Genomic DNA, 22,501 nt, shown 5'->3' on the forward strand with positions numbered 1-22,501 from the left:
AATTTATTGATTACAAAAATAAATTTAACGTTACACTTCAGAATCAAATAAAGAGATCGCACTCACCCACTCACACAAGAGCTAAATTCTTACGCCTAGGAAAAACACCTTAACTAAGCTCTTAAAACTAGGAAAATACAAAAAGGAAATACTAGTCAATGAATGCTGTGTATCACCAAGGGTGGGAGCTTGGAGAAACTGTAGTCAGTGGAGTCTGGGTGCTAGCGACCTCTCCTCTCACACTTCTGGAGCACAGAACCTCACTCCGTCAGAGCAAACACTGGACTGAGTAAACTCGTGAGAAAGAAATGGGAGTGATAGGCCGCATTTTTTAACGGTCAAGTGAGCGAAACGCGCCCAAAACAAATCGCTCAGCGGAAGCACTAATGTCTCACACAAAGACGATCACGTATGACAATGAAAAATTGATTTGACAAAGCTTCCGTCCGAATGAGCGGTTAACTGAACGATAAACTGGGATTCCACTTGAGTTCGCGGATTCCCAAAAAGCCAATGTCACTAGCCGACTCGTGACAAACATATACAGTAATCACCCTAATATCCGGACGCCCAATAACCGAACATCCCCACTAACCGAACCTTATCGTCCTGGGATCAAACATTCCCAAAATGGTCCGAAAATCCAAAAAAAATGGAAAAAAAATCGATTTTTTGCCGTCCGTAATTTGAACTTGCCGCACGCGCCGCGTGAGAGCATTGTTTTGGTTCGTCATTCCTCCGACGTCCGATAGAGCGCCGCTGCATCCTCCCCACTTCCCGCCTGTCTCTCACCGCGACAAGACCTGCGCTGTTCGCCATGGCTGCCCACGTGCTCGCTTTTGTGGTGGTGCCGTACTTGCTGCAAGACCTCCTGCTGCTCTCTGCCCTACTCTTAGTGTGTGTGATGATGGCCCCGCCTCCTGAGAAAAGGAAGAGAGTGGTGTTGACTCTGGAGAAGAAACGGGAGATATTGGAGAAGGTTGATGCGGGTTGGTCTTCCTCTCGCATTCTCCGCGAGTTCAACCTGGCCCGGTCGACTTTGTTCGATATCAAGCGTTCCCGAGACAAGCTCATGCAGTACACGGCTGACTTCTCGTCGAGAAGCAAACGCAACGTGGAGAGGAAGGTTATGTTTACCCCCAAGTATGCAGAGATCGACCGCTCCACGTTGATTTGGTATCGACAGCAACGTGCAGCTGGTGTGATGGTACGTGGAACGGAGCTGAAGGCTGCTGCTGAGAAGTTTGCAAGGCTTCACGACGCCCTAGACTTCAAGGCATCCGAGGGTTGGCTCTTCGCGTTCAAGTTGCGACATGGCCTTACTAACCGTAAAGCACATGGCGAAGCATTGGACGCTAACGAGGATGGAGTGGACGAGTTTCGGCACAAGGTGAAAGGCTTGATCGACAGGGAGGGCCTCACTCTCGGTCAAGTCTATAACGCTGACGAAACTGGCCTATTCTATCGCTCGGTGCCAACGAACACTCTCGCCGATGAGACGGAGAAGCGTGTACCTGGCCGCAAGCTTTCTAAGGAACGGATATCTGCTTTGTGTTGTGCCAATGCTAACGGCATGCACCGGCTTAAGCCCGTTATTGTTGGCCGTGCAAAGCAGCCTCGGTGCCTTCGTGGGGTGATGGATGTCCTTCCTGTCGTATGGTACCATTCTTTGAAAGCATGGTTCACAGCTGTGATTTTCAAAGACTGGTTTCACCATCACTTCGTCAAGGAGGTCATACATTACCAGACGAAGACACTGGGAATTCCTCGCGACCAGGTAAAGGCTCTCCTTCTCCTCGACAATGCACCTGCCCACCCGTGCGACAAGGACTTGGTTGCTGAGAATGGCCGTATTAGGTGCATGTTTCTGCCACCTAATACGACTGCTCTCATTCAACCAATGGACCAAGGAGTGATCGTGGCAAGAAAGCGCCTGTACCGTCGGAAGTTCCTGGATGAGGTGATGGTGGTTCTCGAGGACGAGGACGAGCGCAGGGAAGGACGTGACACTCGAGGCAAGCGGACTTTGGAAAACCTTCGCCGCTACAACATCAAGTCTGCGCTGTACAACTGGGCTAGTGCATGGAAGGAAGTCCCTGTGAAAACTCTTGAAAATGGTTGGTCTCGTCTGCTTCTCGGAACAGATGTGGAGTACGATTTCCTAGGGTTTGACGTGGATGACTTCCATGCACGGCTACGTACGCACGGCGACGATGTTGATGTGGACGATGTTCGTGAGTGGTTGGACGACGACGAGGGCGATCCTGGGTATCAGACGTTGTCTGATATCGAGATCGCGTCTTCGGTTGCTGGTGTCAGTCCCGAACTTGAAGATTCCGACGACGAAGGCGATGATGATGCAGACTCCACCCAGCAGGACACTACTCCAGCCATCCCCAAGCTGAGCGCACTCCGGGAACATCTAGAGTTCGTCCTAGACTACCTGGAACACCCGGACTGCGACAGGGAGATGGGGCCCTTGGGACTCGTGGAGGAAGTGCGTGCTTTCCGGCAGCGCATCATCAATCGCCAGAATCGTCGGTCCTTGCGTCAGTCAACGATTGACAGTTTTTTCAGGCCCGTGACCCCCGCTGTGCCAAGCCCTGGTTCCACTCTGTTGCCTCCCCAAGACAGGCCCTCATGCTCCAAGCCATAGCCCAGCACATCAGCTACAGTGGAGTCACCGCTCGACGTGAGTTTGCGGCTGTCTTCAGAGTCTTCTGTAGTCGGTACGCCATCACCACTACCCACCGATGCACCCCTTGGACGCCTGCCAGTGATACTCTCGGGCTCTGACAGTGAATAAACAGCAAGAACTTCTCCACTAGACCACACGGGAATTTTGAGTGTTGTGCAGTGAAAAAAACGGTGTGTTGTGTTAAGGTTTTCAAGTTGGGAGAAAAGACTAAGTAGAAAAGAAATTTAACGTAACTAACCTTCTTTGTTTTGGCTTTGGAAACTTAAAAAAACTTGGGAAAAGTTAATGTGCAACACTTAAATTTAATGGAACATTATTTGGACTAAAGTGAACACTGTGAAAAGAACGGACTTCTGTGTGTTATTGACTAAGTTCAGTGCAAGACTTCAGGAAGAGTGTAGTGCAAGTGCTTCAGGAAATCGTTCTTACTGTCAGAGTCCGAGAGGAGGCGGTTATTCATCGAGGTGGCCAGGGACTTGCTGTAAGTAGCCAAAATGTTTCATGTTGTACTATTTCCCATACTATATTTACCAGAATGTTTCATATTGTATTTTTTCCCATACTATACTTACCAGAAAGTGTCATACTGTACTTCTTTCCATACTAAACTTACCTCATGCATGTGCAGTAGGAATGTGTTTTTCAGAGTTCGGTTAGGTTCGGTTAGGTTAGGTTCGGTTAGAGTCCATAAGTACCAGAATGTTTATTAATGTATGAACATACTTCTAAACCCACATTTTATGTTTCTATTGCATTTATTTCAGTCATTTATGTGCCTTATTGGTGTGATTTGGGTGTTAAATAGGTGCTATGCATGTCCGGAGGGAGTTGTATAGGTGTTTCTCTGTGTTAGGGTCCGTAAGTACAAGTCCATTAGCTGGGGCCCAATATCCGGACGAAACCAATATCCGAACCTACCGATGGCTCTATTGATCCGGATATTGGAGGGGTTACTGTACATACATATACAGGCAGGGCTCTTGTTTGGCAAGCCACAGTTCGCAAATGCGAGTATTTTTTCCCTTCGGTGAACAAATTTTACGTGCAAGTCACCTTTTGGTGAGGAGAAAATACATCCACTTCAAAACCCAGTAAACTACAAAATTAGTAAATCTCAAAAAAAAAAAAAAAAAAAAAACGTGATTGATTATTAAGGCTTTTCTTGTCGCCAGTGTGAATGTTTAAAGCCTCATTATATGATTCTAATCATCACAATGTGTAAATAAATAATTTATTGCTTGTAGAATATTTCAGCTCGTAGTCATTTAGGCTACTAAAAAATATTTGGCTCGTAAATCTGAAACCTTAGGAGCCAAATGGCTCGCAACTATCGGCAGTTAGCAAGAGCCCTGACAGATATACCCCAGTTTACAATTGGTTATGTAAAAACCCATCATTAGGCAGGTATCGTATATTGGGGTAGTTTTAACATGTAAAGTAATGAGATGTTCTTTTTCAGCCTTGGGTTTCCCACCAACCAAGTCCTAAACCCACCCAAAGGAGCCCAATAACAGGTTTAAAGCCAATCTAAATGGCCTAACAGTTGTAAAAGAAGCTAACCTAAGCCTTACACCTGTAAATAACTCACTGAAACCAACAAATAAAATCTGAAAATCATCAAATATAAGTCTGGAAAAATCAAGCCTAGTAAACTGTACCCCAAAATGAAAATGTTCACCCCACCTACAGTATAGCTAAAACACATTAATCTGAGTCTAAAACTGTTTGTAACTCAACCCAAACACAATTTTAGTCGAAAATATAATCAAAATCGGTAGAAAAATCAAAACCTATCGTTAAACCAGGGTTAGGCCATCGTTAGGCGGGGTATGGTGGTGTTTCTACCCCCATCGTTAAGCCAGGGTATTGTATATCGGGGTAGTACTGTGTGTGTATATATATATATATATATACAGTATATACTGTATGTATAGATATAGATGTCGATATATGTTTAATACTGAACTTAATACAAGGAACGTTTTGTAGCACGAAATGTCTCGTGTGATAGATGTAATACCAGTGCCATATACATTTCATACATACAGTATACACACATTACTATATGTTTTTTATTTATTCCCACAAAAAATTTCAGGTAATGACTTGAGAATGTCAGTATTCTTCAGCTAGGAAAGTTTCAGTTGCGTATGAATGAACTCTTGTATATGTGTAAGATTGCTTGTGATTCACCATAAAGCTGGAAGTGTTAGTTGATCTATTTTTTTATTTATTTTTTATTTATTTATTTATTTTTTTTTGCATGTATTCACTGTGTCATGAGCAAGAAGGATCTGCATGATATAAAGTTGTTTTTATTAAACCTTTAGATGGTACACTACACTACACCTATAACTAAATAAAACTATGTGTAGCAGTGATAAAATACTAGCAGTTATGCAGACTTATCTTGAATGGGTTACAGTAGTATTTGGGTTTATGTACATCCTTGGCATTAGCCCCTTCTCAGTGATGAGTATCATCTAAGCTGAATTAAATTATTTGGCAGTAGGAATAAAACTATGGAAAAGACACGTTGGCACTATGAGGATTAACCCCTTTATTACACAGTAATAGTCCGATTATAGCATGAACGAAATTAAAGGCCTGAAAGGGTCAAGGGAAATTATTTATAGTCTCTTCTCAACAGGGATTATCTTCTAAGCTGAATAAAATCATCTGGTTGTAGCAGTAATACAATATGAAAGTTACCAGTTTTGCGAAGGGATTAATGCAATTTGTTTCCTAACCCCATTACTACCAAAATTGTTAAGGTGAAGAGAAGTATCTGGTTGTCGCACATGAAGAAAATTATATGAATAGAGTCATCATACTGGAACAATTAATACAGCAATACTGGTACCTTATTATCACTATCTTGGTAATAATGTGTGGTATATATTTTTTTTAGTCTGACTGTGTTTTATGTTTCGTTTTTGTAGGACTTCAGCGGTCTGGCATCGGACTTGCACACGCTGGAGGGCATGGAACCTCCTCCGGGGACCATCATCTTCTCCCCCCAGGACCTACTGCGCCCAAGCAAACCATCTGGCCGAGGTCGGGCCAAGAGTGTGATACGCAATGCCTTTGCTTCCATCAAACAGGAACCAGCAAGTTTTACTGGTAATCAGAATCTTGAGGTTCCAGTGGCATGTGACATCTGTGGTAAGGTGATGATGACAGGCAAGACTTTGGTACAGCATATGGCCATACACTCAGACCTCAAGCCATTCCAGTGTCCACATTGCCCCAAGTCCTTTGCTCGCAAGGTGCATCTGCAGGGGCATTTAGTCATACATGGTATTGAAAAGCAGTTTGAGTGTCCCATTTGTCATCAACGGTTCAGTCGGCAGGACTGTGTCAAAGTGCACATGCGTCTACATGACAAGAGCAAGTGTGTGTATTGTGATGTCTGTCATAAGGCTTTTCTCACTGTAGGGGCATTAAATATCCATCTCAGAATTCATAGAGGTGAGAAACCATTTAAGTGTCACCTGTGTAGCAAGTGTTTCACTCAAAAGAACCACCTGATTACACACATCAAACGTCATACCAAAGTCACTGATGAGCACTTCACCAAGAAACTTGGGCCTCGAATGTTTAAGTGCGAACACTGCCCTCGCTCGTTCATTCGTTTAAGTGACTACGAGCGACATGTGCAGTGGAATCATGGGGCTGTTGCTGATGGCAGTATTGTGGACAAGTTACCTACAGTTGGGAACCTTATTGATGGGGAACACAAGCAAACTGGCCTTGCCCCACAGATATTCAAGGCCCCAAAGGATGCTCTCAACAGTAAGCCACGGACAAGACGGCCTAGAAAAGTAATGTGCACAACCTCAACTCAGACAGATGATGATGGAGGCCGTGTGATCATCCCTCGTCAGTACCAGAGTCAAGCAGTCTCAGCTAGCACCCAAGTCTCAGCTCCTCCAACTCCACGACCAGCTGATGATGATATTTATGATGAAAATGATATGTTTGATGAGGGGATGGACCGTAATTACAGCTCAGAAGAGGAGGAAGATTCTCAGCCTGCAGCTGATGGGGGAACACAAGTGGACCGCAAGATTTTTGCTCTCCCGGACACTGCAGAAATGGCCTCTGACCCTATACAAGATGCTGCCTTTGATGCCATAGTCCAAGGCAGCCAGAAAAACACACAGGAACAAGAAGACACAACTGCTCAGGATGAACACACAGCATTCCTTCAAGAGGTTGTGTCCTCCATGACAAAACAAGGCATTGGGGACACAACAAACAGCACAGAACAGACAAGCAACAGTGACCATATCCCAGAAGGCGGTGAATCCTCCCCAAAGGCAATGAGAGTAGAGAGTATACAGCAGGAGGAGGAAGCAGATGATACAGACCTTCAAGTTAGGATAGTCAACAGTGAGGAGATGGAGGTAATGCAACAACAACAACAACAACAACAACAGCAGCAGCAAAAACAACAAACACAGGAGGATCCAGGATCAACCAGAGTACAGGAGCAGCAGGAGGCAGAGATTGAAGAGGAAACAGGACCACAATTCCGGGCTCAACTTTCGGGTAGAGGACGGGGTCGAGGAAGGGGACGAGGACGAAGGTGGAGTCCATTTGGCTTGACTGGAGCAGCTGAACTACGAGCCATAAGGAAGAGCATGATGAAAAATCTTTTAAATCGTGGCACAGAGGAAGCAAAAAATGCCAGTGACTTGGCAGCAAAGCCCAAAGAAACTGTTGAAACAGAAAAGAAACAAGAAACTGCTGTGGAAGAGGGAGAGACAGAGGGAAGAGGGAAGCGCATGGCAAAAAATAAGCAACATGGCAAAGACTTTGTATGCAACATGAAAAATTGTGAAATATGCTCGCCAAAGACAGGAGTGAAGGGACCTATTAAAACCAAGCTAGGAGTTAAGGAGGATTCTACAGAAAAGCAAGAGCGTGTATCCCCAGTAAAGAAAATGGTCCCTTTGCCTCCTAGGCAGCCTGTTAAGAATGTATTGAAAGATATCAACAAGCAGCCAGAGAAACAGATCCTGGGCTTGGCAAACACAATACACAATATCATGATGAGTGGTGGCAAGAAGATGGAGAATCGTGTTGATGAAACAAAAATGAAGGTCGGGAACCGTGTGGGATCTTATCCAGTCGACATAACAGCCAACCCCCTTACTAGTAAGCCTATCAAGAAAAAGGAAGATTACTTTGTGACCACCAGTAAAACTGATTCCGTGCTGTCTCCACCAGTGGAGCTCATGTCCTTCTGCATCCCAACATACTCCTGTAAACTCTGCAGTCGAGAGTTCCGATTTGAGGGCAAACTTCACCGACATATTGAATCTGTACACCAGAATAAGCCCATCTTTTCTCCAGATGTCAAGCCTGGACGTGGGTCAAGTAGGATGATGGCACCACCTAGCCACATCCTTCCTCACCCAATACAGCAGCCACCACAGCCACTGGAGCCAGAGAACCCTGAGATAGCTGCCCTAAGGTCTGAATGGGATGATGATGATGACGATGATGATGATGGGCCAGAGTCAGCACCTGTATCTGCACCTACCCCATCTGCTCCTCCAGCCACCACCATAGCTCCCATCACCATTGTCACACGTGAGATTGCACCCATCACTACCACTGTTACAGATGCCTATAGTGGTGGTGTCAAGGTCAACATGAACAAACTGGCTGGCCTTCTACCGCAGGCCAACAAAAATAGTGCCATGGAGTATGAGAGTGGCAAACACAAACAGGTTGTGGGACAGGAGCTAAATCGCCCAAGAGAACCTGAAACCATAATGGCAGACACCTTAGACATGAAGTGCCGGCGGCTGCTGGAGAAACTTTTTGATCATGATCTTTTGTTAAGCTGTGGCTTACTGGAGGAACATGTTTCAGTTGTGTTAGGCAGAGTTCTCCAGCATTATGGTGTGAAAATGATAGAAGATTATGGACAAGGTCAGTATGAAGTTTTGAAATATAACTTGTGGCGGCTGATAGAGTGGAAGGTAACTATGGAACAGATGGAAGAATTCTATACTGCTGGCAAAAGTGTGGAAGAAATGATGGACGATATTATGAATGAAATGGTACCTATAGTGTCACATCATTTTGTACCCCAGGAGCAGGCAGCATCAGGAACTGCTACCAGCAGTGGTGCAAACCAGGTGACTGCCATGGAGGCTGTTGAGGTTGGGGAAGGTCAGGTTGTCCTTCAGCATGTAGCAGGAGTGCTAGGGGGCCAAATTAACCTTCCTGAAGGGGTAACACAGGTGGTTCTCTCACAAGATGTATCACCAGACCTTCTCCAGGGTGCACACATTGTTACCATTGATCCTACAACAGGTCAGGTCATATCCCAAGTTACTGCAGACCAGGTTATCTTAGCAGACAGCATTGGGGATGAGCTGGAGCAACAGGTAGCCACATTGGATGGGCAGGTTGTGGTCTCTCAAGGTACCGCGGGTCCTGGCAACATTGTGGTGTCTCATGCCCCAGCACAGCAGCAGGGGCAGGTCCTGGTGCAGACCACACAGCACCATCAAGTCCAGCATCAGCAAGTCAAAATGGAGGCAGTTAACACTACAGCACACCATCATCATCATCACCACCAACAGTGAGCACCACACACATCCACACCAACAGCATATGACACTGTGGTCGCCTACATGACACACAAACTTGCATTATAAGTACTAACTGAAATTGCAGTTAATCTGTAACCATTTTGCAGTACAATATCTGTACTAATGCTACATACACACTTTATAAACCACTTAATACTGGGTTGTGTGTGGTTAGTACTGTATTTTGCAGTTGTGATTTTAGCTAGTGACCAAAAATGGCTATGAGCTATGAACAATGATAGGCCCTTTAAGTCAATCCAATCACACATTAAATTGATAGAACTTAGTACCTTACCTGATCCTACATACTGTACACTTGTCAGTACATTTAAAGGCCCTCTTCTTTCACGTTGAGTCTGCAGACAATTCCTCAGGTTTCTTGTATATATGTATTAATTGGCAATGATGGAAGATTCTGTAGAGAGTGCCTTTCTTTACCAATGTATGTATATCTGGATGTTTGTTTCCATTTAAAATGAATGCAGTATTGTTTGTCACTTTATAAATACAATGCCGTATTTTTTTTTTCTCTCATTCAATATGGAAAGTACAGTCATGGTCATAAATAATCACCTATCTTCCGGTACCCCGTGCCTCAGGCTAGATCCTTTATGCGTGGCAGGTCACTGGAATAAGAGGGGCTGACAGGGAGGTCAGAGAGAGCAGGGAAGGTGGGAGGTGGGATGTGTGATGGTGCGGGGGTGGAATGAGGGAGGGGAGGAAGGATGTGTAGAGGAGGAAGAATGAAATGCGAAGTGGTGGTTATATTATTTGTCTGTTTTCTTTCATTCATATAAAGGAGTTTATATTTGGTAGATCTATCTATCTATATTGCCAGATGCCTCAAACCCGTTTGGGGTGGCCACAAAACAAATCGCCTCCAAGTCGCTCTGTCCCCCGCCATTTCACTGCCCTGCTACCAATTCACACACCCCTCTCTCATATACCTCTCCATCCCATCCCTCCATCTCATCCTCGGCCTCCCCCTCCCTCTTCCCCGTTCCACCTCCCTCACATACACTCTCTTCGTCAGTCTTTCACCCTCCATTCTCTCCACATGGCCATACCACCTCAGTGTGTTCCTCATAACGCTTCCTATCACATCCACATCCACACCACAACGCTCCTTTATATCCTCATTCGTCAGCCTATCTCTCCATGTGACTCCACAGGCTCCTCTTAAATATCTCATTTCCACTGCTCTCACTCTTGACTTGTGTCCTTCCAACAACGTCCAGGCTTCGGTTCCATACGTTAGAGTTGGTATCACAATACTGTCATGTAGTAACTTTTTCACTTCCATGCTCACTTCCCCGTTTCTTATCACTGCTTTCAAAGAACCAGCAACCTTTCTTCCTTGCTGTATCCTTTCAAGCACTTAACCCTCCAAACCTCCATCCTTACTGATCACACTACCCAAGTACTTAAACGTACTCACATTTTCCAATTCCTCACCACCCAACCTTGCTGTACATTCACTGACTTCACCCCTCTCAAAGACCATCACTTTACTCTTCCCTACATTCACCTGTAGATTCCGTTTCTTACACACCCTCCCAAACCCATCCTCCAAGCCTTGCAGCTCCCCTTCGTTTTCACTCAACAACACAGTATCATCTGCAAACAACAGTACAAGGAGTTTCCAAACACTATCCTCTCTCACCAGGGCCACTCCAACATCCACTACCCTACCTTGTACCTCTTTTATTACCCCATCCATGTACAGATTGAACAACCATGGAGACATGACACATCCCTGTTTCAACCCAACTTTCAAAGAGAAAAATTCACTTAGTTCACCATCCACATGCACTGCAGCCTTCGCACCATCGTACATACTCTTCACAGCATTCAACAACTTCCCATCTACTCCATATATTCTTAACACTTTCCACAATCCTTGTCTATCCACCCTGTCATATGCTTTCTCCAAATTCATGAAAGCCGCATACAACTTCATTCCCTTCTCTAGAAACTTTTCCACTAAAGATCTAAGAATGAATATCTGATCTACACAACCTCTTCCCTTCCTAAAGCCTCCCTGGTAGATAATGCTGCATTACACGTTGTATAGCGGCGTCAGATAAACTTTAGATTGGTGGTGACATCAAGGGCTGGCTTCAGAGAAATATACTGACGTAACAGATCAGACATTAGTGGAGAGCCGGAAGTTTCCAGCATGACACACTATTGCCTTGTCCACCAGTTTGTAACTAGCTGTTTTTTGTAGGAGGAAAATATTCCCAAATGAGAGGGTGTTGGGATTGGACTCTATACCGGCACATAGTCCAAGCAACGGGTTATGAGAGGTATTGTTATTATATCCACCCATGTGCACAGACATCATACCTACTGATCTTTTATGCACAGTTATTTTAAATAGCGTTTTTCCTACAGACATACCATAAAATGATTGACATAATGGTGACTAAAGAGGGAATGTATACCCATAGGATGATGATATTTATGGTGGACACAGGCATGTCAAAGATTGGACATGATATTTAGTCCAAAAATTAATTACATGTAAGGATGGAGGACGTTTCCTGCACAAACATTACGGAAGTAAAAGACATTCAGATTCCATTCTACGTACGAAGTCAAAATACACAGATAAACACAATTATCTGGCTCCGCACTAATGTTTGATCTGTCACGTCAGAATATTTCTCTCACGAGCCAGCCCTTGATATCACCACCTTTCTAAAGCTTGTTATCTGACGCCGCTATACAAGGTGTACTGTAGCATTATCTACCAAATATGAACTCCATTATGCTATGCCCTGAATGAAAGAAAATAGACAAATAATGTGACCACCACTTAGCATTTCATTCTCCCTCCCCTCCATCACCCCACCACCACTTAGCATTTCATTCTCCCTCCCCTCCATCACCCCACCATTGCTCATCCCCCCCACCCACCTATCTTTCTCTGGCCTCTCCCTCTCAGCCCCTCTTACTCCATTGTGACTCGCTTCACATAAAGGAGCCAGCCTGAGGCACGAGGTACCAGAGCATAAGTGATTATTTATGACCACAATTGTACATCATATCTGAAATGACGTAATACAGATGTTTCAGTATTGTAAGGTCTGTTCTTTCCACCATGAGGCATTCCTCCACATTAGAGGTCCTATGGTTAAAAGGATCAAGACAACTAGGCCAGGATGAATCCAGAGTAACCAGAGTTTACTGGCGGTCTGTAGTGTGTAACAGTGATCATCATCGGAAATTGCTAACATGCCTTGCAGCCAGCCAACTATTTATAGAAAAAATCCCCCAAAATTATTAGTCACAGGTAAATCTGATGTACTGAATAACTTGGTTTTTCTATTCACCCCAGTGATGGAATTTGCATTGATGCTATTTGCCATCTGAAAGCCAGTCCATGGTAATTACTCAGGATGATTTTGTGGCATGTAGCTCTTGACTCAAATGGCTTAGCTGTCCAGTATCTGTCTTCAAGGATCTCTCTTCTGTACTTATTTGTGTTGGCATGCATTGCTATGATTTTTTAAAAACCATACCAGTATATTGAGCAATTGGTACAGAGTAATAAACTTTACCGATATTGTATCTTCTTTTCTACAGATGTGTGACATTAAAGTGTGTAATGGAAAGAGGCATACTAGCACTTTTATTTATAATTTAAATAAAGGTCATTACATAAGAACTTTTATTATTTGTTTGTTTTACCTTGCACTATAGTAATAAAAAAAAAAAAGTGAGATAGATGAGAATGGCAGTGCGTTAGTGGACATTTTTGCTGGAGGGGGTTGGTGATAGCCAATACCCTCTTCAGGCAGAAAATGACCTACAGGTATACATGGCGAGTGATGAGAAGGGTGGGTGGTGAACTGAATGAAAGGAAGGCAGTGATTGATTATGTGCGTGTGGATGAAAGGATGCGAAGATGTGTAATGGATGCAAGAGCTTATAGAGGTTGGGGGAGTGGAATTTCTGACCACTACTTGGTGGTGGCCAGAATCAAGATCCATATAAGATGGAGAAACAGAAGAAAAGATGAACGGGAGGAAGGAGTAGTTGAAAGGAGAGTGGAAAGGTTACAAGGGGGTGAGAAAAAGGCAGAATATAAGAGAGAAGTGGAGGAACGATTGGGTAAATGTGAACTGGAGCAGATGAGGGACATGGAAGGAGTGTGCAAGATATTCACAGAAGAGATATGTGCAGCATGTGATGTGGTGTGTGGGGTGAAAAGACGGAAGGGGGTGCAAGGAACAGCATGGTAGAATGAAGAGGTGAGACAGGCTATGGCACAAAAGAAGAAAGCATACAATAAATGGCTGAGAAATAGGGGCGTGGAAGAAGCTGTGAGGTAGAACAGAGAGTTATATGTAGAATGGAAGAGAGAGGTGAAAAGATTAGTAAGAAGAGAGTGGATGAGGAATTTGGAAGGAATTTGAGTGTAAAGTGGAGGGACTGTAAGAAAATGTTCTTGAAAGAGGTAATGAGATAAGACAGGGTGGCAGTGAAGTTAGTAGGGGAGTGAAAGATAAAAATGGAAGATTACTAGTGGAGAAAGGAGAAAAAGTGAGCAGATGGAGAGAACACTTTAAGGAATTGTTGAACACAGCATGGAAGTAATGCGAGTATAAGTGGCTGGGGAATGGCTGGGAAAAGAAGGGAGGTGAGAAGACAAGAAATCAATAGTATAGAAGTTGTGGAAGCAATGAAGAAAGTCATATTGGGAAGACCCCAGGAACTGACGGAGTGTGTTGTGAAATGCTGAAGCATGGGAGAGAGTAGTAGAATGGATGTGGAAGATGTGCAGACTGGCCTGGGAGGAAGGTAGAGTCCCGGAGGATTGGAAGTCGGGTATAATTATTCCCTTGAACAAAGGAAAAGGGCAAAAAGGAGTGTGTGGTAATAATAGGGGCATTTGTCTTCTGAGTGTAACAGGAAAAGTGTATGGTAGTATACTTATTGATACTTATTGACAGAGTTAGGGAAATAACAAACAGGGAGGCTTTAGGAAGGGAAGAGGTTGTGTAGATCAGATATTCATTCTTAGATCCTTCGTGGAAAAGTTTCTAGAGAAGGGAAAGAAGTTGTATGTGGCCTTCGTGGATTTGGAGAAAGCATATGACAGGGTGGATAGACAAGGATTGTGGAAAGTATTAAGAATATATGGAGTAGATGGGAAGTTGTTGAATGCTGTGAAGAGTATGTGTGATGGTGCTAAGGTTACAGTGTGTGTGGATGGTGAACTAAGTGAATTTTTCTCTTTGAAGGTTGGGTTGAAACAGGGATGTGTCATGTCTCCATGGTTGTTCAATCTGTACATAGATGGGGTAATAAAAGATATACAAGGTACGGCAGTGGATGTTAAGAGTGGCCCTAGTGAGAGGGCAGTGTTTGGAAACTCCCTGTACTGTTGTTTGCAGATGATACTGTGTTGTTAAGTGAAGACGAAGGGGAGCTGCAAGGCTTGTTGGATGAGTTTGGGAGTGTAAGAAACGGAATCTAAAAAAGAATGTAGGGAAGAGTAAACTGATGGTTGCTGAGAGAGGTGAAGTCAGTGAATGTACAGTGAGGTTGGATGGTGAGGAAATGGAAAATGTGAGTACGTTTAAGTACTTGGGGAGTGTGATGAGTAAGGATGGAAGCATGGAGGGTGAAGTACTTGAAAGGGTACAAGGAAGAAAGGTTGCTGGTTCCTTGAGGGCGGTGATAAGAATCATGGAAGTGAAAAAGTTTCTACATGACAGTATTGTGATACCAACTCTAACGTATGGAAGTGAAGCTTGGACCTTGTTGGAGGGACAAGTGAAGAGTGAGAGCAGTGGAAATGAGTTATTTGAGAGAAGCCTGTGCAGTCACATGGAGAGACAGACTGACAAATAAGGAAGTGAAGGAGCATTGTCGTGTGGATGTGTATGTGATAGGAAGGTTAGGAGGAACACACTGAGGTGGTGTGGCCATGTGGAGAGGATGGAGGGTGAGAGAGTGACAAGGAGTGTGAGTGAGGTGGAGGGGGGGAGAGGGAGGGGGAGGCCGAGGATGAGATGGAGGGATGGAGTGGAGAGGTATATGAAAGAGGGGGGGGAGATGAGTTGGGAGCGGGGCAGTGAAATGGCGAAGGACAGGGCGACGTGGAGGCTTTTTGTTTGTGGCCACCCTGTACGGGGTTAAGGCGTCTGACAATGGAATCCCAAGTACTGTACAGTACATACAGTAGTTTGTAGCTGTACTGACCTTGTCATGTGTCGTCAGGCTGTCTAAGGCCCAATATGATACTGTACATGTGATTGGTAGTTCATTATTTATGTTAGTGGTACAGTAAAAGTCCCCTCATTCAGCATCTTTGGGACCAAGTAGGTGCCGAAACAGCAAAAACTGTCGGATGACCGGGAAAACCTGCTGAAAAGTTTCTAGCAATCATGGTCGGTCACCCCAATGCAATCACAGTGTCTAGCAAGTAATATTGGTCAACCCTAAGCACTAACCTGGCCTTCTGTTTCTTAGGGTCGTACATAATGGGAGAGTACGCACTGAAATCTTCCATTATCTTCTTCCTGGGAATACCCTCCTCTTAATTTTTTCAACAATCAATCTTCTTGATGATGGCACGTTATGGGTCCGTTTTCTCACAACACCAGTATGCTTTCCACTAGTATAGCGGCCATAGCACAACATGAGAACCGAGACAATGACCACAAAATAGCATGACAAAGTTTTCAAACTTTCAAAAGGTCCCATTCACAAAGCCAGACAATCACGAATCATGATGGACGACAGTTCATGAAGTATAGGTAGGTAGAAATCTTCAAAGTGCTATGCTCCACACTAAACCACGCTAGGCTATAGGTGAACTGTTCAGACTTTCGTGTTAAACTGGACTTAAAAATGTGCTTGATACAGAAAAAATCTAATACTTATTGGCGCTAAATTATTATGAAAAGCGATAAATTATTAACCACTAAAGTACTAAGGTCGACGACTGATGTTTTTTTCACAATTTTTTTAATGGACGAGGAACGTTGATCATGCAACTTACACAAAAAACTGGCGGCAGCTTGCTCCACCCCGGCTGTGACGTAGATGGCTTCTGACCAATCAGAATAAAGTTTTGAACACGTGGGAGGGAAGGCCTGTACACAGGAGGTGTGGGGGGTACCCCCCACATCCCTCTACCTTACCTCCCTCCGTTCTTAGCACAACCACCACCACCTCCCCTCCCACACCCTCATGCTTCCTCCGCCCCTCTAATGTGGATCCCTCCCCAGTCATATGGAAGGAGGGAATATTCCCCCTACCCTCCCTCCACGTCCCTGTACTCTACTGGGGCCCTTCCTTTTTGTCTGGTGGTGGTCTCCTCCTATCCCTCCATCCCCATACATCCCCTCCGGCCTCGAATATTTTGCATAATTTTTATGCTTTATGGTACATTTTGAATCATTACCTGTACTTTATTTGTGACTTTGCATACAAATATGCACACCACAATTACTTTGTTTAATTTTTGTCTTTTTTTTTTGGGGGGGGGGAAATCCTTGTTACCTATCTGCTTTACCTGCCTATGGATATAATTGTGTACCTGTCAAAGATTATAGCATGTATTCTTCATTATTTCTTTGTACATTTTATGTCTGAACATATGGTAACTCCTTATCACTTGTTAATAGTTTCAGCTCCGTCTCGGCCTTATCATATTTTGGGGGTGTTCGTTACCATTTTATTTTTTTCTAAGCACTTTACATTGGTTTATAACATCTATACACACCAAAAATATTGATTTTGGTGATTTCTGTATGAATTTTGGGAAGAAAACGTGTGCAAGCAGCGTATTTTCTTTCTCGCCTGGGTCACAATAGGTAACTTATCAACTTTGATGGGCGATACTCAGTAACTATTGGGTTGGAGGGTGGGGTTTGTATTTTCAGGTGTGCAAATTCAAGCTCTATAACTCAGGAATAAAACTTTTAACCTTTGAGAAAGTCAAAAAATAGGTCTGTCCTGGGTGGTAGTCAAGGCTGGAGAATTGCATACCAGAGGAGTTAAGAAAAGCGCCAACAGCACCAAATTGGCCAATCAGCTTGGCATATGTTCCGGAAGAGCAGAGAACTTTTGTAATGGGGCTGTTTATGAAAACCGCAGAAAGACCGGAAATACCGTAAGAGCAGAGGCCGAATTAGAGGTCTTTTACTGTACGGTGACTTTCAAAAGTACGAGTTGTAATAATAAAATCAATAATAATAATGATAATAAAATGCCCGCGACCGGACCTTCCGCCCCGCCACCCCCCACACCACCACCGGGCCACCACCACCCCACCACCCGAGGAGGAGATAACGGTCAGGTTAGTGACCCGGGACAAGAGGGTCATCCAACCACCACTGACCTGTGCCCCTTCTTCCCGCAACTACCTCAACACCAGGTGAGCCTAGACCCGCAACAAGTTACACGGCGGGTTAACCATCGACAGCAGTGGGGCGGGACTGATACAACATCAGTCCCTCGTAGTTTTGTGGTGACGACCACGGCTTCACCCCAGCGGGACAGGAGGTCCCTAGGTGAGCCACGAGGTGTTTACACCTACTGCCACCGTGAGCCACGGGGAAGTACCATCCTCTGCCGCAACAACCTTGGTGAGCCATGAGGGGCTTGTATCCTCTGCCACCGTGAGCCACGAGGGCGTAATACCCTCTGCCACAACCAGGACAGGAGGTCCTTTGACGAGGGAGGAGAACCCTCTATAACAAACAGGGCAGGAGGCCCAATAGTGGACTGTACGGGGCTCACACCCATAGCCACTCCAAGGGTAAGAGACCCTCACACAAAGCCACAAGTGGGTCCCAGGACCGATCAACCTGGTGCCACGGCAGTTGTGAAGACAAGAGAGAGAGTCGCCTCTGTGCTACCCTCCATAAGTGCAAGAGAGACCACGGCCTCCGTGTGTCCTCTAACTCCTGCAGGAGTAGCTAACTCCTGCAGGAGTAGCTGGACACCACCCGGGAGAGTTGCCCCGAAAGTGTCACCCGAACAGAGGCCCGGTCCCAGTCGGGACCTACCTCCCACCCCCGGGAAATTCTTGTCTTCCCCAGGTACCAGCAGGAGACGAGGCCGCAGCCCACACCTGACAGCGCGTCCCCCAGCAGACCTCCGCAGCCCTCGGACCCCCAGGCGAGCCCAGCAGCCCGTTGACGCTGACCTCCCCCTGCCGCAGACCCTACGACGTCAGGCCCGTCTGCTACACCTGTTTGGCCCCAGTCCCTAGGGCCAACATAGACAGGCCTCCCTTCACCGTGACCAGAGGAGGGCCTACGACAGTATCGAGACCCCAGGCAAGAGGGTCTCCCTGCACCGTGACCAGAGGAGGGCCTACAACAGGTCGAGACCCCAGGCAAGAGGGTCTCCCTGCACCGTGACCAGAGGAGGGCCTACAACAGGTCGAGACCCCAGGCAAGAGGGTCTCCCTGCACCGTGACCAGAGTGAGGACCTACACCTTATAGTGACAGAGTGATATCGCCCCAGAAATTCGGGCAAGAATATTGACTTTTCCTTTCCTATAGTGAGACAGAGATAGTGATCCAGTGACAAAGTGAACCAGCGGGATTACACCAAAAAGTGTCCGTAAATACCTTCCCCTGGAAAAGACTATAAGTTCTGGGCTCGTACAACTAGTGCTATTCCCAAGTCCAGTCTAGAGGAGTCCCCCCCCCCCTTGTCAGTGTACGCGCGGGCGAGAGTTGCCACGCCGAGCCCAAACAGTGAATTACAGTGCTCTGCTCCCCTTGTTCTTTTATAGTAATAATCCCTCCCCGGCTCATCAAGCCCAGACATCTCGATTGCCCCAGTACACTAAGACCTTTTGGACTTTAATGCAAGTTAGTCTCATTCACTTATGGACCCTTAATCTATTGTAAAGTATAATTATAGTGTGTGTGAACATCCCGTGCTGTACTAACGTAACTTTGTATATCTGTATCCTCTGCCCATAATATCATTCTATGTAATATTGTCAAGGTGTTAGAATTAAGGTAATAGATGTGTTAAAGGTGGACTGCCTAGTTTTTATGTCCTGTTTCTTTGTTAGTGCATTACTTCCGGTCCGGAAAGAGGACCCCGCTCAGTAGCTAGTGTTTTTAGTACGAGGAGTCGGCCTAAAAACACTCAGCATAACACTGGTGGCAAGCGGTGGTTCTGGATCCGAGTAACGCACGGAGGAACGTAAAAGGAAACCTTGCACAATGGCAGCTAATCCGTACATTCAATTACCAAAATTCAACCCAGACCAATGTGACATGGATGTTTATTTGGACATGATCAAACCCCTTTTAGACATAGGGTTTGACTCAGATAAGGAGAAAATTGCAGTCACACTACCGAATCTGGGAAAAATGATCACAAATGTCGCACCCAAAATAGTCCCAGAACTGTCATGGGACCAGTTCACTCAGATAGTGAAACAGGCTTTTATGCTTTGCATGGGCAGAGTTGTCGCACTCTCACAACTCGACGCCCTCACCTATGACGGTAACCTGGATGATACTTTCACCCAGGCTCGGCGCCTCGTCACCGCCGCTTATCCCGAAGCTGAAGTAAATACTCGGGACACTCATACCTTCAACGCCCTGCTGAGGATCCTCCCGAGCATAGTCAGGGAACATTTCTCCATATATGATCCCTCAGGAAATATGGATCAAGACCTGCAGCTCGTCAGGCGTCTTCTCGCCGCCCGTCCCACACCACAACCACTTCACGCAGTGACAAAGTTCCCCACAAACCACAACCTCCCACCAAAACCCAAGCCGACGCCTCACCAAACACCTGCAGACCCGCCTCCCACAGTACCCAGGGCTTACCCGCACAGGAAGCGCCACAACCTCAGGGAACAAGGGAACTTAATCAGTATAAACCCTTGGGAGTTCACGGCTTGCAGCCGCACCTGCCCCCTTCATGACATAAGGGAACAACTCAAGGCGAATCGGCGAAAGAACCCCCAACAAAGCCGTAGAAAAGTTTCCTCCCTGGAAGACGACGCCCAAGAGGACGACGTACCACCACTGCTCTACCAAGGACCGGAAGAAGACGAGCATGACGACTACCCCCATCCTCAGCAGATGGATTTTTAGGCCCGCCCCCGCACCTCCCCACGGTGGCGGGGGCCACCTCAAATACCTACAAACCCCCAGTCTACAACAAGATATGGCTGAACGGGGTCAAGACAAGATTATTGGTGGATACGGGAGCAGCCAGGTCTTGTCTCTACTCCCACTTTTACTCCCGCCACATCTCAGCATTCAGCCCACTTCTCCCCACTTCAGCCAACCTCGTAGACGCCGGGGATGGCCCCCTAACCATCCGTGGGGAAACCAGGGCCTTACAAACTACCACCCACCAACGAGTCTCCACCGACCATCCATTCATCATTTTTGACTCTTCCTGTAGCCAATATGATGGTTACCTTGGCCTGGACCTGCTTCAGAAACTCCACGCGACCATTGACTGCTATCAACGTCGCCTCCACTTCGGTCCAGCCCAACCCAACCAAGCATTCACTGACAAAAAAAAAAAAAAAAAGAGAAAAAAAAACACCAACACCACCCCCACACCACCCACACACACAACACACCACCACACGCTCCCTCTCCAGCCCACCTGTACATGTAACCCAAGCCTACACTCCCCAAATGCCTCAGTAAATTCCCTCCCACCACCACCCCCCACTCCACCCTTGCCATCACAAAATCCCTCATTCCCTGCCACTATTGCCTCCACCGTTACCATTCCACCCCACCACGAAGCATGGGTTACACTCACCAGACCCTCAAGTACATCAGTCCTTTTTTCACCATCCATCCCCACCGGACCCCTAGCATCCTGCCTAGTCTCTCCCACTTTCCTCCCTCCCAACGCCCACCAAATACGTATTGCCAATCTCGCCACAACACCTTTAACCCTGCCCCGAGGCCTCATCATCGGTGACACAGAAGAGGCAGAACCATGTTCAACACCACCCCCCAATCACCCCACCCTCCCCAACATACCACCACATCTCTCCCCTGCCCAGTCAAACAGCCTCCACCAACTACTCCTGGACTTCCAGGACTTATTCTCCATCGGCCCCACTGATCTCGGCCATACCACCTACCTAAGCCACGAAATTCACACTACAGGACCTCCCATTCGCCAACCATCTCGCAGAAAAAATCCTAAACAATGGGCAGAAGAAGACCGGCAGGTTCAAGAAATGCTAGATGCCGGTGTCATATCAAACTCCACCAGCCCATGGTCATCACCTGTAGTACTCGTGCGAAAAAAGGACCGAACCATGCGGTTTTGCGTCGATTACCGTAAAGTCAATGACGTTACCATCACAGACGCTACGCCACTACCCAGGATCGACAACTCCCTAGATTCACTACATGGATCCACCTGGTTCTCCACCTTAGACCTGCAATCAGGCTATTGGCAGGTTCCAGTTCACCCTGACGACAAACACAAAACCGCCTTTTCTACATCAAACGGGAAGCACTACGAATTCAACGTCCTTCCTTTCGGACTCTGCAACGCCCCTGCGACATTCTCCCGCCTGATGGAATCTGTGCTGAGCGGACTCACCTGGGAAACCTGCTTAGCCTACCTGGATGACGTAATTGTTTTCAGCCATACCTGGGCCGACCATCTCCACCGCCTCAAACAGGTATTCCACCGCATACGACAGGCCGGATTGAAGCTAAAACCAACCAAATGTGTGCTAGCTGAAAGATCAGTCTCCTTTCTCGGACACCTGATCAACACAGAAGGCATCTCCCCCGACCCCGATAAGCTACGTGCAATCGCCAACATTCCACCACCCCACGACGTGCACGAAACCAGGGCCTTCCTAGGACTAACCTCCTATTATCGGCGCTTCGTGAAAGGCTTCGCGAACATCGCAAAACCCTTGCATGATCTTACAAAAAAGGGAGAACCGTTCGCCTGGACTGAACCCCGACACATCGCATTCACCACCCTCAAAGCCAAACTCACCTCCGCCCCAGTCGTCGCCTTCCCAGACTACAACCTACCATTCCGCCTGTACACAGACGTCTCACTCCACGCAATAGGGGCAGTCCTTGCACAAGTACAGGACGGCCGCGAACACATCATCGCCTGTGCCAGCCGCACCCTCAACTCGGCAGAAAAGAATTATGCGGCCACCAAACGTGAATGCCTAGGGAT

At 46.2% G+C, this 22,501-nt stretch overlaps 1 protein-coding gene across 1 annotated transcript in view; it reads left to right on the forward strand.

Moving 5' to 3' along the window:
- The window catches only part of LOC145402117 (uncharacterized), a 45,345-nt gene extending 35,798 nt beyond the window's left edge, over window positions 1-9,547 (forward strand). The window contains exon 3 of the mRNA XM_080274234.1: window positions 5,641-9,547. Coding sequence (XP_080130360.1) covers window positions 5,641-9,306 — 3,666 coding nt within the window. The 3' untranslated portion in view covers window positions 9,307-9,547. The remainder of the gene's footprint in view (window positions 1-5,640) is intronic.
- Window positions 9,548-22,501: the final 12,954 nt, after the last annotated feature.

Source organism: Coenobita brevimanus, chromosome 57, assembly GCF_032717465.1.
Source record: "Coenobita brevimanus isolate Jiangsu-jjx chromosome 57, ASM3271746v2, whole genome shotgun sequence".
Lineage (NCBI taxonomy): Eukaryota > Metazoa > Arthropoda > Malacostraca > Decapoda > Coenobitidae > Coenobita > Coenobita brevimanus.